Source organism: Cydia strobilella, chromosome 3 (genome assembly GCF_947568885.1).
Source record: "Cydia strobilella chromosome 3, ilCydStro3.1, whole genome shotgun sequence".
NCBI classification, from domain to species: Eukaryota; Metazoa; Arthropoda; class Insecta; order Lepidoptera; family Tortricidae; genus Cydia; species Cydia strobilella.
This window is the reverse complement of record NC_086043.1, coordinates 23,896,957-23,915,334: the sequence shown is the minus strand read 5'-3', so window position 1 is coordinate 23,915,334 and position 18,378 is coordinate 23,896,957. Positions and strand designations below refer to the sequence as shown.

The 18,378-nt window shown below is 36.6% G+C and overlaps 1 protein-coding gene and 1 non-coding gene across 2 annotated transcripts in view; both read right to left on the bottom strand.

The window, feature by feature from the left end:
* LOC134756159 (galanin receptor type 3) overlaps nucleotides 1-18,378 on the bottom strand; it is a 62,879-nt gene that overhangs the window by 10,299 nt on the left and 34,202 nt on the right. Inside the window, exon 2 of the mRNA XM_063692989.1 lies at nucleotides 8-147. Within this exon, the coding sequence (XP_063549059.1) occupies nucleotides 8-134 (127 nt within the window). The 5' untranslated portion in view covers nucleotides 135-147. The remainder of the gene's footprint in view (nucleotides 1-7; nucleotides 148-18,378) is intronic.
* Trnah-gug (transfer RNA histidin (anticodon GUG)) lies at nucleotides 5,615-5,686 on the bottom strand. The gene has a single exon. It is a non-coding gene; the product is annotated as a tRNA-His (tRNA).

Genomic DNA, 18,378 nt, shown 5'->3' with positions numbered 1-18,378 from the left:
AACGCACCGATGACTCCTAGGAGACTAACGAGCACGTAGAACGCCAGGAGCGGTGCGAGCTGAGCGTGCGACGCGTGCGTTTGTGTGTGACCATCAGCATCCTCCCACGCGCCCGAGCTCGCGTTACTGAACATCGCGCATCTCTGCCTGCAACAAAAAAAATAAACAAGGTTATCGTAAAGTTCAAAATATCAGAGCTGTCCTCGACAACAACCAATCATGTAATAATTTGTATGTAATGTTTTGTGAAATATCAAATATGTAATAAATATCTGCACCGACTTTGGGAATCAATGTATAATTATGGCCACGCCACGCCAACTTAACGTAAAAATTACTGTAGTGTATAAATTCCGTCGTTCTATTTGGTCACTTTGGCTGTTTGGCTTGTTTAGGAATAAGTCTATTGTATACCCTAAACCGGTTGATTGTGACACTAACTATTATAAGATACTATTGTAACATCTGTATACTGACATGCACAATCTGACAATAAATGATTACTTACTTACTTACTTACTGTTATTATTTAATACCAACTTTTGTCCGCGACGTCGTCTACGTGGAATCAGTAACAGCAGCTATAGTAAGTTTAGTGCCTGGATAAAGTGTAATAGCAATCATTCAATTTGAGCATAAGCTTAATTGCTTACATCAATTCTTAAAATCTCTCAATTCCACCCCCCCTTTTCGCTCTCTTTAGGGATGATTTCCGACATTAAAATTCCTTCCCCGGGACTCAAACTACCTCTATGCCAAAATGCAACTAAATCGGTTAAGCGTTTTAAGCGTGAAGAGGTAACAGACAAACAGACAGACACACTTTCGCATTTATAATATTAAGTATGGATCTAATTATGGAACCGTGCGAAGTGCATAGTGGGGGTAAGTAAAGCGATCGCAGCGCATAAGGTGGTAAAAATTGGCAACATGGCTCGTAATGGAACTTTAATTTACGATTACTCCTGAGATCTTCATTTAAATTGTATGATAAGGGACCATTGTAATCTGTATGAATTGCTTAATATAACTAATGTATTTAATGGAAACTTATACAGGCAGTAATTCGTTTTAATTGCCCTTTTATTATTTAAATTAATTTTGTACTGGACATATATCTGCAAGCGATATTATATTTATTTTATTAGAGGAACAATGGAGAAATTCTCCTAATTTGCCGAAATTGGTAATTTTTTCCATAATTCCTTGTTTTTTATTTATTTATAATGATAAATACACAGCGCTTCAAACAATAGAGAAAATTGAATAACGGCGCTGCTTTTATTATATGATTTTCTATTTTAAAACGCCAGTAATAAAGCAAAAAAGGTAGGTAGCAACATCAATACAATATCAATCAATGTTCAATTATTCAAGTCAGCGAAAATTGAGTTTTTCCTAATTCGGCCTCAAACGAAAATTATCTTTGAATTGTTCCTAAAGTTCCCTCGTAGCGTACATATGTAGTTACTTATACCTATTCAATAGGTAATTTCATTATTAGGCGTCCATTAGATGTTAAAAGAATGATGAAAAGGATGTCCTTTTAATATTATAAGAGGTACACGTACCTACTCAAGTAGACGCTAAATAAAAAGGTACACGAAACATTTAATATAGCTAATTATTATTAAGGCTACAGAAAAATATAAAAAGCTTTGCACAAAAAGATTATGGTATAGATACTGCTTATATTGAGAAAACATTGAAACTTATCAGTAATTATTTGAAAAATAAACACGTAGTAAAAGTTTGTAACTCTGATTTAGCTAAGTCATTTAAGTATGTCCAAAAACATGAACTATAAATTTAAATCATACAAGACATCATGCGACTTACGATTGTCTTAGAAATATTAAAGCCATCCAGCAAAATAATTTCAATATCATACTAAGTTTAACATTAATAACAGTTTAGCGATCATACTTTTTTAATCCCTTGTTCCATGGAGACTGTATAAAGGAGCCAAATCTCTATGTATGAAAAGTTACCATCAAAAAACAGTAATTAGGCGGCGCCACCATACACCGAAATACTACCAAAAACAACCTACGTAATTTGGTCGGGTTATTTGTTGCCTTATATGGTTCATGTTATACTCATGTCCCAGAGCCTAACTAACGCCACCGGAGAGATTAGGAACTATTATTTAAAGCTTAACGCGGTCACTTTTACAACAATTCTGCCATAAGAGATTGCGATCCTTTCTATACCATCCATACCTTGTTCCATAATGGTGTCTGATATTAGATTTCCTTTTAAAATAAAATCTCATTTTATAACAATCGAGTCTTCAAAGAGGCTTAATTGGTAATCTTATCCTTTACCATCCATGGCTTCAAGCGGAGTTAAAAAATTTACGGTCAGGTTTCTTAAAACACCTTAAAATCAACTTTAAAGACGTATCCATAGGCCTATCAAATTAGATTAAAAAAAAAACGAGTATAGGAATTAAATCCCAGCAAGCTGGCAATCGTTTTAAACCTTCATTGGGTCCTAAATGCGTGTAATCCAAGTTTGCTCAATACCATGAGTTGTAAGTACATACATTTTGAGAGCCTTGAGAGATACATTTTTCCTTGGATTGACAAAACCACTTGATGTAGAAGGAACCCACCATAAATTACAATGTCACTACCAGCAAGGTTTTGTGGATCAGACACTGGTGAAAAAGAGTTTTCAGATTTCAACATGATTATACCAAAAAAAAGAAATTCATGTTAAGGTACCTTTCGGATCCTCAGATATCAATTTTATCATGATTAGACCGAACTGAAAAAGAGCAAAAATTTAGGTATGCAAACCTCCTGGGATTGAGAAAACTCGGATTACATGCCTTTAGGACCCAATGAAGGTATTAAAACGATTTCCAATTTGCTGGGAATTAATTCTTCGAAAACATAATAACGGTTGTCCCAAAAAGGACGCAAGATTTCAATTTGCCGCCATTTTTGTATTTTAGTGCTGGCAACCCAAAAAAAAACTATTTGACAGCTGAATGTTTAGGGTTTGTAAAAATGGCGGGTATACGAAATGCAATATACGAAAGATCAACGCGTTTTTATTATTGAACAATATTTCAAAAGTAATGAAAGTTTGGCGGGTACGGTTCGAAAATTCCTAGTCGTGTGATCTCTCGATTCGGTGATCAGAATTGGCCCCCTAGATCTTGCGATTTAACGCCTTTAGACTTCTTTTTAGGGTTATTTAAAGTCTCTAAAGTCTATGCCAATAAGCCCACGACCACTCATGCTTTAAAAGAGGAAATTCGACGCTGCATCGGAGAAATTCAGCCGCATCTATGCAAAATGGTCATAGAAAATTTTGACAAAAGAGTGCGTATGTGACATTTGCCTGACGTATTATTCCACAAATAACCCTATTTTATGTATTTCAAAATTTTATATACAAATGTATTAAAACGAAAAAAAAAAAGTGTTTTTCATCAATTTCAAATCTTGCGTCCTTTTTGGGACAACCTTTATATAATTTGATTGGCCTACCACTCCTAACAGTATATGATATGGTAAGATGTCGCTAGATGACAGTACTTTGAATACAAACATTGTGATAAAACGTACGTACTCGTATTTAAATTCAAACATAAATTAGGAGGAGCTTTAACATGAAAATAGAATAGAAGTACGAGTAGGTTAGTTTAATTCGTAAAATTCATACTTTAAGCAGCATAAATAATGCGATAAACACACTTCCGCAGACGTCAATGCTTGATAGATAATATATTATGGATATGTACATATAGGTAGGTACAAGTTATACGTATAAAATGCAATGGAATAGAAAACTTCGGTCCATAAAATATCATGTTGCAAAAAGATGGCAATTAATCATCGTTTTCCAATTCGTAGTTGAAGTATTAGGAGATGGTATATCCACGCAATTACGCAAAGCTAAAAAAAGTTTAGTATGCTAAGAATCCCATGGACTGCAATGAGAACAAATGAGTCTATTCTGAGAGAACTAAAAATCACCAAACGACTCTCAACAATCTGCCAGGAGAGGGCTCTCAGATTCTTTGGGCACATAATGCGATCGCCACACCACAGCCTCGAACGTGACATCATACTGGGGCAAGTTGAAGGCAATTTGGTTGGTCGGATTCCATTAGACAAGCATGTGGTTCCATGCAGAGGGCAGCCCACATAGCCCTTGATCGCGTTAAATGGAGGGATAAAGTTCTTGGTCACGATCCTCAGTCATGAGGGAACGACGAAGAAGAAGAAGAAGAAGAAAAAAAGTTTAGAAGAACCTTGAATTTTTGAAACCGTTCACTTTTATATAATTCTTGCACAATATTGTTTAAAATTCGCCACGCAGGGAGCTCTAGCAAAAGGTCTCAACAAGGTGATCCGGTCAAACGATGTCTGGCGACGGTCTGGGGGCCTAGCCAAGGTGTCAATCGTACATCGGCAACCGCCAAACGAAAAAAAATATACCTACGCTACAAAAAGTCACGTGACTATTTCCATTAATTAAATATTTAAGTTTAGAGTAGGTATAGTGTTTTCTATCAAGTATCAACGATTGGCTTCCAGACAAGGAAGGGAAAGAATGGACATTCTTGATATTTCTTGTAAAGTTTTTTGCTGATACGGTGTCGAAGATCTTAGCCTTAAGAAGTTAAACGGCGTTCTATCATTATAGCTCGTCGTCTAGACGGGACGCTTCGTTTCAGCTCGTCTTATCCTTTTACGGTCTTATTTCCGTTAAGTGGCGTCGAGACAGCGACAATTCTCAATTGACACAGCCTTGCCTGCAGGAATCCCAGCGGACGAGCACAGATTGGTTGACGTTTTATTCAAGCTTTGTGTTGAACATCATTTACTGTTGATAGACAGAAAGCGCGCAAATCCTTTATTTATATAATGAAGATGGAGACTTTTTGAAAAAAAAATGACCCCCCCTCTCGTGAGATGTCATAAGATTTGCCTCAATCCACTCCCCTCGCCCCTAATCTCAATTTTTCCAAAGCGTTTGTATTTGTTGATATCGGGCCGACCGATGCTATTCAAAGTCACGTGACTATTTCTCTTTGCTAGGCCCCCTGATATAGGTTTCGGAGCGCAACATGGTGTTGACAAAATATCGAATACCGACTGTTTTCAAGGCATAGCGAACCCATGTTGAAACACACTTTAGTTTAGTAGACAAATATTTTTGATAGCAACTGTAATGTAGACCTACAGTGTATATATGACTGAGAGAGGACCTTTTAGCCGTTTAGCGTAATTCTCTGTTCCTTTTGCTAATAAATATTTCTATATCTTTATATTAAATAAAACCATTTTCCTTCTCTTCGGATAGAATAAGTAAATAAAATAAAATTGCAACTGCAAAATAATTGTAAAATAAAGTTAAACAATCGAGACTTGAGCAGTTATTATGTGAAACCTATTCCTGCAAGTTCCGTTGCAGTTTGTTTGTCTTGCAGCCTTTTGAGTAATAACTATTACCTATTTACAACCAGATCGAATCTTATGTTCAATGATAACAATGAAAAAGCAATCTGCAAAGTATTTAAATATAAACGTTATCGTATTAATAATTTGAATTTTAAAAAAGATAGCTCCGCCGTGACAGTGACATCTGTCACTGCCGTGACCAGGATTCGAACCTGGGTTACTACGGCCACAACGTAGGGTCCTAACCACTAGACGATCACGGCTGTCGGAGCTGTGCCGGACCCCACGAAAATAACTGTCGCATTCACAACGAGAGCACTTTTCAATCCGTTATGTAACGCATATTTGGTGACAAAAAATCTTATTGGAAGTGCTGCGGGTCAATAATGGTTGCGCTTTTATCGTCTGGCGTAGTGGTCACGTTTTAACAATTATCTAATTGATATCGTATATAAAATTATCTAAGTGCGAGAGCGAAGCATGATACGATATAGACAAATCGCAACCATTACCCCTACTGCACAGCAAGTTTTTGCCGATTGATCTTGAACCTGCCCAGTGAATTCGCATAAATCTGATTTCAACATGCAATGGCCAAACCATTGCAAAGTTATCTACATAAATGGTACATCGCCTCATGATTTGCTTTATTTCTTACGATTTGCTTTATTCTGCTTTATTTCAATTTAAATTGAAGCAGCCCTTAAGATCTTCGCACACTTTATTCAATTCCACACCATTGCAACATCAACTCAATTTTTGGTTCAGCTTAGTGTACCGACGACTGTAAGAAATACGACATATTTAACATACTCGTAAAGCTTTAACTTTAATATCTAATCTTGAGTCGAGGTCGAGGGGCTGTTGAGTTGTAATAGTGTGCTAACACCTTTAGGAGGATAAGGATTATGAATTGTTAGTTTACAATGCGGCCGATGGGACGAGAAGGGTTGTCAAGTGACTGCAGGCGATTAAGATGCACTCGTATGTACAATTTTTATCACTATCAATAGTTCCTTAACGAGTTTATCTCAGAAAACTGTTGGTTTTGAACACAGAAACACAGTAGATATATCACGAAAATTGTGTAGATAATAATGCGGCACGCGCACTGCGCGCTCTCCTGACCACCCCCCGGGGGAAGCGTCCGAGTCTTTTGTTCGCGAATGAGATCGATTCGTTCCGGTCCGCGTAAGTGAACTGTGACACATGACCGAGTATATCAGTAGCCCGCGGTGTTTCCGGACCGGTAGGACCTTCAAACCTTCAGGCAAAGAGTGTATTCCCATCCTTAAAGGCTGACAACGCATTTGTAATCTTTTGGATTGCAGGTGATTAATCTGCTTGTTTTTGCCTCCTATATCATACAAAAGTAAGTGTGTAACGGATTGGTGAATAAAAGAGCTAATGTAGGTATCTGTAGGCTGCTAAGTTGCAGATTGCAGACCTAGCTTTTGCAACTTAATTATCGAACCTGCTCACAAAAGTTCATCAGAATTGGTCGAGATATGCGATGATGTAGACAAAAACAGACAGATATAAGAAAGCATTTTTTCCTAAGTTGAATTGAAGAACCTTCGCGCTCGCTCGGTCAATAATGAAACGCAAACGATAAATACATAAAATGAAGAAGAAAAATTGCATTTAAGTAATTCATTAACTTCTTCAAAACAAAATATTGTCTTCGGTTACCGCGATAGTTACTCATGAAATAAAACTATGAAGACGGATTATATCGCGTATATTGAATTTATAATACATCCCGACGTTTCGAACTCTTTACAGCGTTCGTGGTCAACGGGTGACTGAGGAAAACAACAAAATGCAAAAATACCCACATACTAAAAATAATGAACCATCATAGCCTATAAACTTTAAGGCTGGTTGTACATGCATTTTTTTTATCGCGTTTATATATATCTTTACTTAAAAATAATTATAGTGTATAACTAGCCTTATGAACCGATTTTGCATGTACAACCAGCCTTAAAGTTTATGATGGTTCATTATTTTTAGTATGTGGGTATTTTTGCATTTTGTGGTTTTCCTCAGTCACCCGTTGACCACGAACGCTGTAAAGAGTTTGAAACGTCGGGATGTATTATAAATTCAATATACGCGATATAATCCGTCTTCATAGTTCTTCAAAACAAATTCGAATGACTATATAGAGCACTCTTGTTATCTACAACTACATACATATATTATACGTGGGCTATGACTGGACTAGAGCAATCTATTGTTATCTATACATGAGGGCTATCTCATTACCGGCATGCGTGACGGACAATAGGGGCCTCTTTAAGTTCAGCCTTCTGAACACCGGCCGGCCGGGTGCCGGGTGCCCGGTGCCCGGGAAAACCACTAAGGATTTTAATGGTTTATTGATAAATCAACTCTTAAAGGTATTTATGGTGTTATTCGTAAATGTCTATATAATATATAAAAAAATCGGACAAGTGCGAGTCGGACTCGCCAACCGAGGTTTCCATACTTTTTAGAATTTGTTGTTATAGCGGCAACAGAAATACATCATCTGTGAAAATTTTAACTGTCTAGCTATCACGGTTCATGAGATAACAGCCGGTCATTATTAAACCGATATCGATATTATTACGCAATATAACATTTTCGCAGAAACAGTTATAACAAAGTAGTTTATCATTGCTCATCATGCTGGCCGTAATCTCCGGTTTTTGAACGCATCCTAGAGGGCTTATGATATGTGTGTCCGGCTTGAATCCAGATCCATGACGCGTCTAAAGCGCCACGTCACGTAAGTAATAACAACGTAGTAGGAAATTGCGTAAAAATGATTAAGTATCCAGTAACATACACGTACATACGTATAGTACAAACAGCAACACACTTAACTGTCCATCGTGGACCTTATGCCCTTTGCAATAAGTTTCACGAGCTGTCAGTTGCGATGGTACACCAGTACAGTCGGGTCTAGGCCAGCGCAGCGTGTTAGGTGGCGGGGCGTTAATAAGGGGGAAACAAATGAACGTCGTAAAAGCTGCCAGTCATATCACCCGCACCAACAAAACAAACCCAGCGCTCATTTTATTACACTACGTCATAGTCTAAACTGTTACTGTACTGTAGTTTTTAAGAACCAATCGCATCACTGCACACTGAGCGAGAAAAACCCTCGCAACACATCTTTGGTCAAAACGCAGTCTAAGTTAAGGTTTGAGAATTAAAAAAAAAAGTTTTTCGTGATGATATAGCCTTGTAGCAACCTGTAGCAACATACTAGACCATCTCATGAAACTTGTGATTTGGAAAATTTGCGTACGTCCCTTTCTATGCATGTGATTTAACTTTATGTACGATAAATATTAAACGAACCCCAACACAATTTCATTTCATTTTCATTTATTTATTTGCGTCAAACACATAAAAATGCATGCAAATACAATTTAAAAAAAAACAGAGATCACAACAATACATATTAGAAATAATAATACACACACACATTTTAAAATTAGACAGGTAAGTTTAAAAATAATACATTAATACAAGGATTACAAATAATAAAAACTATGTAAAAAAAACAATAATAATGTCAAATCAAATATCAGATTATTATAGAAGAACAAAATGCGTTAGATTAATAATAAAAGACGTGTCAGGTACATTCGTCAAAAAACTTATCATAGTATTCATTTATGGAATAAAAAGGACGGCTCAAGACATATTCTTTAACTGCTTTGTCACGGATGAACCGATTTTCATAAAACGTCTAAGTACCAGATAAGATAAGATAGAACAATCATAATACGCTTGTAAACCAGTAAATTCAATAAATACTATAAATGTACAAACATTTCCGAAGTTATTCCGAAACATTTGTTGTAATTATATTATATAATTGTGCCATTAATAAAATATAATTTTAATTGTAGTAATTATTCGTACATTTATTTTATTCAATATTTGTACTGTATTCGGATTTATTTGACAAGGTGTAAGTAGGTATTCTACAAAGGTAGGTAGGTAGGTTTTTTTTTAAATTGTCCCCTTAATGTTACTAAACTTCCTCTGTACCTACCTAATTGAAAATGTGATATGTATGTATTCTATCCAGCGTATTGTCTACTCCTAAACTCGCAGCCTAAACCAATATTGTAAATAATTTCCAGCGGGACCCACCATCAGGGGATTAAACTTCGTCTCAGATTACAACTAATGAAAATATTGCCTAATACGCTTCATGTAAAATTAAAAGGGACACTGTAGGGGTGTCATTACACATTTATCAAGAGAGTGATAGAATAAATTTTAAGTTATTTTTTGTTTACTCTAAATTTTATTGGATATAAGGTTACTTTAAGTACTTATACTGTGGTCTGTATTATTCAAAGCCCAAAATGACAAAAAGAAGTCAGAAATAGCAAATTATTGTCTTTACAATAATTTTGCCTTGAAGCTTCACAATACCTTTGTGCGGCGAATTGAAAAGGATGCCTCGAAACAGTCTCATGGTGCCGTGTTGATTCAAGCTAAAAGCAATTTTGTATAACCCTAGTTTTTGGTAACGTCGACGTCAAAGACAAGTATGTTTGCACCTTATTTTATTATGATATAAAATATAGGAGGCAGACGAGCAAACGAATCGCCTGGTGGTAAACAAGTTCTGTCGCCCAAAGACATCTGCAACACCAGAGGGGTTGCAAATGCGGTGCTGGCATTTAAGATCTAAGAGCCCCCGACCGGCCCGACGGAAATACGGTAAAATAACCTACAGTAGAGTGTAGGTATATCTCCTGAGTTACCTGCGTCCTCCTGAGTCCTGACCTAAGTTTTTTATTTTTATTTTTTTCATATTTATTCATTAAATATATACAACAAACTTTTCACTATTTCTAATTATACATTTTAATTTAAGCCAGCGTTTAAAGACATAGTGTGCAGTAACAGCCCAAAAAGACCGGGGCCTGTGCTAGGGCTAGTTACAATATATGTGACATAATTTTAGAGAGCGATCGGATTTTGGATAAACAATTTTCTTATAATATAAAGTTTACTTAGTCAATTAAAAAAGCTTAATTAAATAAACCTGTATGCCTGCATAAATGTCCATTTTTATCCTCGACTATTGCCCCGTATAAAAATGGATCGCTTTATGCCCTTGTTGTACAATCTACTATTTACGTAGACTGTACTTATATTACAGCAAGGACTCTGTGCTCTAGAAGGGGCTTAAATGTTCTATTTTGCGAACTTTCTTGTTCAGAACACTAAAGTGAGCTTTTAGAACACTAAAGTGAATTTGTAGTCCCGGTGAGATAAAAACATGTTTGTAAAGTTGTTGCTGTGCATTTTTCTTCTTGAGAGCTTACTGCGGGTGCGGGACTCGGTCGATCTGTGTAAGATTGTCTCTCAAGAGTCACACGAACCCGTCGCCAAAAAGCCGCTTAAAATACGTTTAAAAATAAGAGCGTTACTTCGATTGTATGGGAGCGGATTTTTGGCAGCGGGTGCTGCGTACTGTAACTTTTAATGCAGTTGATCTCATATACACTTTCGCAATAAACGAGATCGCTTTACACCAATAAAATGTCAACATTTTTTACTTACAAACAATTTTGCCAATTACACGTAATCAGGGAAGCGACACAAATGAACCAATCAATTCATCCGATCCACCAATCAAAGGAACAATATGAATGCTCGTAGGTACGAATATTTGATCACAGAGGCCAATTCTCATTTAAAAACATGATATGCGTTTCGTGTTATTTTAATACGATCTTGCATGATCGTGAGCACCAATCAGCTTTAGCGGCTCACACTGACTGATTATACTATACTACTGGCGAAATGCAATCAGGAGGCCAATACAAACATACATTTTGATATCTAAATGATGTCAGTTTGTAATAATTTTTGCGTGCATTTTGCTCATACTTGTTCATACATTTAATGGCGCAAGTGAGCGATACGGGCGAAGACCAACATATATCATTTTGAATTAACCGCCTTTTCACCGTGAACAACACCCTACCCGGTCCCGAACCAAACACACGACAAAATTCTCTCAAAGAACACGAAATTCCGAAACCACTCGCGGCTATTTGTAACGATCCAATACATTACGCGTATATTTTTATCTGGGGATAATCTTCTTTGGGGTTTTATAAGAAATTGGGGATCAAATTTTATTACATACGATATACGATATTTACGAGGAATTCACCGGTAAAACGCGCTATTTTTTACCGTTAAACAAAAATCTAGAGATGGAATTAAAAAGCAGAAAGCAGCAAAAGCACCTACCTAAATATGTACTAGATTCTGTTAAACGTCACTACAGATTATTATAACACGTCACACACCAAATCTAATAAAGGTAAATTAAATTAGAACGCATACCAGTAATATTGCTCGCAGCGTAGCGAGTAAAATTGCGCCTGGGTGAGGTAACCTTCGTGCTCTTCGAGAACGAATCATAATACGATGTACGTCTACTGAGTCCTGTACCTCTACCATCAGTTGCCAGAGTAAATTTCACTTACTTTAAGTGAATAAACGCGCCGTACGTCACATATTTACGTCGGTTTACGTATTATGTGCCCAACTTCACTCCACTGCAAACGATGCTGACCCTTTCTAAGTATACTAAAAAACAGAGCAAGAATTATATCGGAGTATTGTACAGCGCCTCTAGGTGTCACCTAAAGAACTAAATATCAAACGTATGAGTAAACGGTAAATTACCTATCGAAATCCTTAGCAAACTACCAGTTTTGACATTGACATATTTACTCACGTCTACGCGGTCAACGTAATTTACTTTCTTGTATATATGTATGTGTTTATTGTTAATTTAATATTAATAATATTATTTAAGGTATCATATAATGTTTATAATTCTCTGAATTCAAAATTCTGGGCTAAATCATCAGTGGCGTGCCTAGAGTTTTGGAGTAAGGGAAGCCGAAAGATTATGTTTTCGTAATAACTGTATCTTCACTCTTTGTACTCAAATGAATTTCCTAGCGTATCGAGGCCAGCTAATCATAGCGCACAGGGCATACTCATACTACTACTAGATATAATTTTACAAACATATCAGGGCCTACCGCGAACACCGAAGTTTGCAAGTTGCAGGCAACAACAATCCCTTGTGTTTTGTAAACAGCCGTACAGAATTTTCTCTTATGCGACTGACTTATCTGAGAATACAAAAGTCGTGTGTTGATTTTGGCGCGGAAATGATATCCCGTTTTTCTACAAAGTTTAACGATTTTACCTTGCCTTCGTTGAGTAATACGTGGACACATCCCTTCCCTTCACAAGAAACGACTTCATCCATAGTTAATGTAGCCACTTTCATAAGTTTTACAAACAAATTAGAGGACAAATTTTATTGTAAGTACAAACGCGTAACTGAACAAGGCCACGTCGACTAAATAATAATATACTTGAAGTTGATTATTAAACACGAACTATGCAGCTAACTTCATACCAAATAAAATTGCTATAGTTTGTCAAACATGAATCTAGATTCATGCTCATTTCAAACATAGACAGAGAGAATCATACTATCTTTGTCTTTCACTGGTACTAGCACCCAAAAGAAAAGGATGAGTATAGTTTTTTTGTTCTTATTTACTGCCAATTTGGTTTAACCAACAATAGTCGGTAAATAAGGCCCCATACGCACGAGAGTTTTTTCAACGCGCGTTAAAAAAGCGTTTGAATGACAAATGGATAACCATGTATGTATTCACACGAAGGCGGTTTTTAAGCGCGGCGCTTTTTAGGGTTCCGTAGCCAAATGGCAAAAAACGGAACCCTTATGGATTCGTCATGTCTGTCTGTCTGTCTGTCCGTCCGTATGTCAGAGCCACTTTTTTCCGAAATTATAAAAACTATAATGTTAAAACTTGGTAAGTACATGTATGTTGTGAACTGCATTAAGATTTTCACACAAAAATAGAAAAAAAAAATTTAGAACTGAAACTCAAATTTTTTTTTCATCAAACCCATACGTGTGGGGTGTGGGGTATCTATGGATAGGTCTTTAAAAAATGATATTGAGGTTTCTAATATCATATCTTTCTAAACTGAATAGTTTGCGCGAGAGACACTTCCAAAGTAGTAAATGTCCCCCCCCCCCCCCCCTGTAACTACACTGTTTAAATACAAAATTAAATACAAAAATACATTGTTTAAATTGTGTAATGTACGGAACCCTCGGTGCGCGAGTCCGACTCGCACTTGGCCGGTTTTTATCGAGCACTGTTCGATTTTCGGCGTTGAGCGTTGGCCGTAAATTGAATTGAGCATACGGAACTCCGTGTATCTGTTCCCACAAGCGTTATAAAAGCGCCGGCGCTGCTGTCAGATGGCTGTCGAGTGTCAATCTTTGGTGTCAATCGTCATGGCTCTGCCGAGACGCGTTTGAATACATAACGCATATCGTACCATTCGTAACAAATAACTATGTGGGAGCTCGATCCCGAATTATTAATTCAAGAAATCGAGTCCCGACCATTTTTACCGGAATACGGAAATAAACTACTTAAAAAATGACGCGTGTTTTTATTACTACACTTCCACAAGGCAGGGACTGCAGGGAGTACGACTCACAAGTGATTTTTAAGCGTTCATATGAACACAAATATCAGAAACGGTAAAAAAGCTCCAACGTCGGGTTTTAACGCGACGCTTTTTAAGCTCTCGTGCGAATGGGGCCTAATTTAATATGTGTTCAAAACGCGAGTTTTAAATGTTATGCACCTCTTGCTAAACCATAGTGTTGTTTTGATTACACATGATTTTCTGTATCAGAAACTGTATGTGTGAACTGGGTCTAATGACAAGCAGATTAGATCCACGCAAAAGCAAACAAAAATGGTATTACTATGATAATCTAAATTATCAAATCTCATATAGTCTTATTTATATACTTATATATGAAGTTAGTATGAGATGTAGTTATTACTGTTAGTTGTACATACTTACCAAATATGCTACAAACCTATTAAACAAAAAATACCACTTCTTTTATTATTATTTATTACAACCTTGGAAATATTGTTGCGTTCCAGAAGGTACATCATTTTTCTAGCGTGTTCACAAAGTTAAATATCTAGCATAATCTACCTCTATGACTATATAACATTTTTAGAATTTCCAGAGTTGCCTGTGGCCTATTTTATTTACAAATTGCATTGATATGTAGTTCGAAGCACTTAAAGTACCTAAAGATTACTCAGGTTTAGGTGATTTATCAACTATACATCTAACTTTCACTACCAACATATTTTTAGTTCTTATTTAGTTTTTAAAAAGCACTGTATAACACTATATTCTTCAGATATCTTCCTGTTGTTATAATTTCTGAATGTGTAATGATGTTTACTGGCCAGGTCACATCCAGAATACTGCACATTCGGCCACATCGGATGATGTGGCTGTGATCATACAGTTCCATAGCTGTTACTTAAGTTACCAAGTTTCATCAGCTACTATCATTGTTTTTATACTCCTGAAAAAGAATAAGTTTATAGGTTATTTAGTAAGTTTACTGCTACCTACGTTAAGCATTATAGGTACACATTCATACTTTATACATTCGTCACTAATCATATGGTATATTTACCTTGCATTTTGAAAAGGTATCGAGACATCATAAAGACATCGATGGACAGACATGGCAGGTTGTCTGATAGGATTAGGCCTTACAATAACACTCCATCATTATATTTGTGGGGTTGTTTTCTTGGAGGAACAAAAGTTTTAATATAAGGCGTTTAATTCGACCGAACTTTACACAGTGTAGTTATTTATTTTAATATTATTTTCTAAACGGGCACTTGCCTCTTGTTTGACTGTTTGACACTCTTAGCGTACGTTCAAATACTTCTGTTTTTTCGTGTGTTTTAGGTAAGTAGTGATAAAACTACAATGATTAACTAAGCATTTAAACGATAATTTAAAGACGGAAATGCATTTGTAACATGATAAAACGGTAATAAACATCCGAATAAAAATATTTCGTTCAAATATTGTTGTTTTTAAGTTGACAGAAAATGTCACATCGAAAACGCACGTATTTTTCGATGACAGCTGTCACGTTTATTCGCGTAAACGGCGTAAAGTATTTACCTAGAATAATTCTGGCTCAGTTTTTGTTATATAGTTAGAAAGAGAACGTTATAGGTGTGAAGTTAGGCATGTATCGAAAACTCACGTTAAAACGTTTGTGACTCATGGTGCCAGTTGATTTTTTTAGTTTTTTACGTGACCGGTAGAGGCACTGTACAATTACTCCATACATTTTCCTTAACTTTCTCACTTTCGACTGTCATTTACGGAACTCATGGTAGCCGTACTGACCGACTGACTTACACACGCACTTAAGAGTTAAGAGTCACACTAATGTGCCGTCAAAATGCCGCTCCCATACAGTTATTTATGCACTCATTTTACACGATATTCGACATGCATCTATGTCTGGTACCCTCGCCCACACTGTTAACTTTACACTCACCTGCAATAACATGTTACTCTTCGAAGGCCGTAAAAATATGTGACACGCTCTTACTAATAAATCGATGTACATGTACAGTTAGGATTGTTGCTGTTTGTAGTTTTGTACTAGCTCTAATTTGTAGGTATTACAATTGCTAGTTGCTAGCAACTAACTTGTACTAGATGCGAGTATATATTACTTGAATGTTAATGTCAAATTTCATATCATTTCAAAATGTCGTTTTAAAATGAGAGCGTAACTTCGATTGTATGGCGGCGCTTAGATTCGTGTGACTCTTAATCTCTTTCATCAATGAAGCTGTGCCCAGATTATTTGGAACATCCCACTCTTAGCAACTTCTGATACTAACTATAAGGTAAAGTTAGCGATAAACGAGAAGTTGACGTGGTCAAACTGAACTATTGGAAACATGTCGACCTCCACCAAGCCTGGTAGCTGCTATAGCTGTAGGTGTGTGACGTGACTAACTCAAGAGAAGCGTGCCAACTTTGCCCGCCCGCGACCTCGGCGCAACTTGACACTTTAATGAAATGAAACGTCAAAAAGGGACCGGAGATCAAACAGGCAAATTGAAGGAAACAACGTAATTTTATAGACGACAAACTTTTAAAAACAATGATTACACAATGCGCTACTTTTATTTTGTTTGTCGTTAGTTACTTTACAATGCATGTGCTCGAAAAGTGCGTTTCCTACGGAGCCATGTCATGCGGAAAGTACTACTTTCTCGCACTAGTGCGGAAAAGAGCACTTTTCCGCACTAGTGCTTTTTGTTTTCAATTTTTTAACAATTAAACTTATTTGCCATGATATGTTTTTTTATTCACTCGCACAATGCATAGTAAAACATTGTATGATACACGTGCGTAAAGATGATTTCCGACTAGTATTCCTTTATACACTCGCTCGCTTTGCTCGCTCGTGAAAAAAAATCCACTCGTCGGAAATCATACACTTTCCGCACTTGTTGCATAAATAGCTATTCTGTTTTTAATCTTGTTCAATTAATTTGAGTTCAATTTTTTTATGTTTTGTTTTTTAATGCATTAAAATGTATTTTGCACTTTTTTTCAATCTTCAAAATAAAGATTCATGTGCGCTGCATTGATATTGATATTGAATTGGTAGGTACCATATATTTTACGTTTCAAAGTCTGACGTCAGATCATAATCCTGCTATTGAACCGCTGTTTGGATACCCACGCACGGATTGACTGAGTTTTCATTATGAAAAAGCCATTTTCTTTTCACCGAGGACACATTGTTTGTTTTAGTTTTATTTGAATACTTTTTCTTCGAATATTTTGAGGCCTTAATCTCTCATGAACTTGAAGTTATAAAAACCTTTCGTCCTTCGGTTTGTTTTCTTTAAATTTGAACAATGCGAAGTCTGAGCGGCGTTCAAATTAAATTTTGTGGCTGCGGTCGGCCATTCGTCATTTTATTCTTAAATTGAGTAGGGTTTATAGATTGGGCGCGGGTACACATCTTGGAGAATAACTTCTTTGAATCGACTTCAAAACTGACACAAATAATTTTACTGATTATACTTGTATTCCCGTTTGTACCCACGCTGTTAATTGACAATTTGTATGTCATATTGCAAAGACATAAGGTCAGTAAAGAGTCACAGGAACCCGCCGTCAAAGCCAGAGGGCCTACCGCGAACCACGTTTGACGTGTTGCCTCCCTGTCACACTTACGTACGAATTTACAAGTGCGACAGAGAGGCAACACGTCAAACGTGGTTCGCGGTAGGCCCTCATGTTCCAGCTCCCATACAATCGAAGTTACGCAGGTTTCGCTCTCATTAAAACGAAATGCTTAAATTATATGAAACTTGGCATGAACATTTACGTAACATACCTATACAGTACTAGCTTTTGCCCGCGACTTCGTTTGCATGGAGTTAGTAATTTGGGTAGCTTATTTTTATTCCAATCTGCTTTTTATCAATTCCCCATACAAACTTCCACCCCCCCCTTTTCACCTCCTTAAAGGATGGCTTCTGGGATAAAAACTGCCATATGTACCCCCGGGACTCAAACTATCTCTATACCAAATTATTATTTCAACTAAATCGGTTCAGCGGTTTAAGCATGAAGAGGTAGCAGACAGACAGACACACTTCGCATTTATAATATTTTAATATTGGTATGGATTAGTATGGATCAGGGGTCGGAAACCGGTATTTGCTCCATACAAAAATACCGGTATTATTACGTTCTTATTCGTTCTTTTGTTTATAATTTCATTTTTAATGGGACGTTTTAATAATGCAAAATTGTTTCCTAAATACATGATTCAGTCCTACGTAATGAGCATAAAAAAATTCAATATATTGGGCTATTTCGGGGTTTTTAAAAAATACCGGTTCCGAGCCCTGGTATGGATAAGTATGGATTCCGTGCCTATATCCTATATCTATGTCTGGTACAGTAA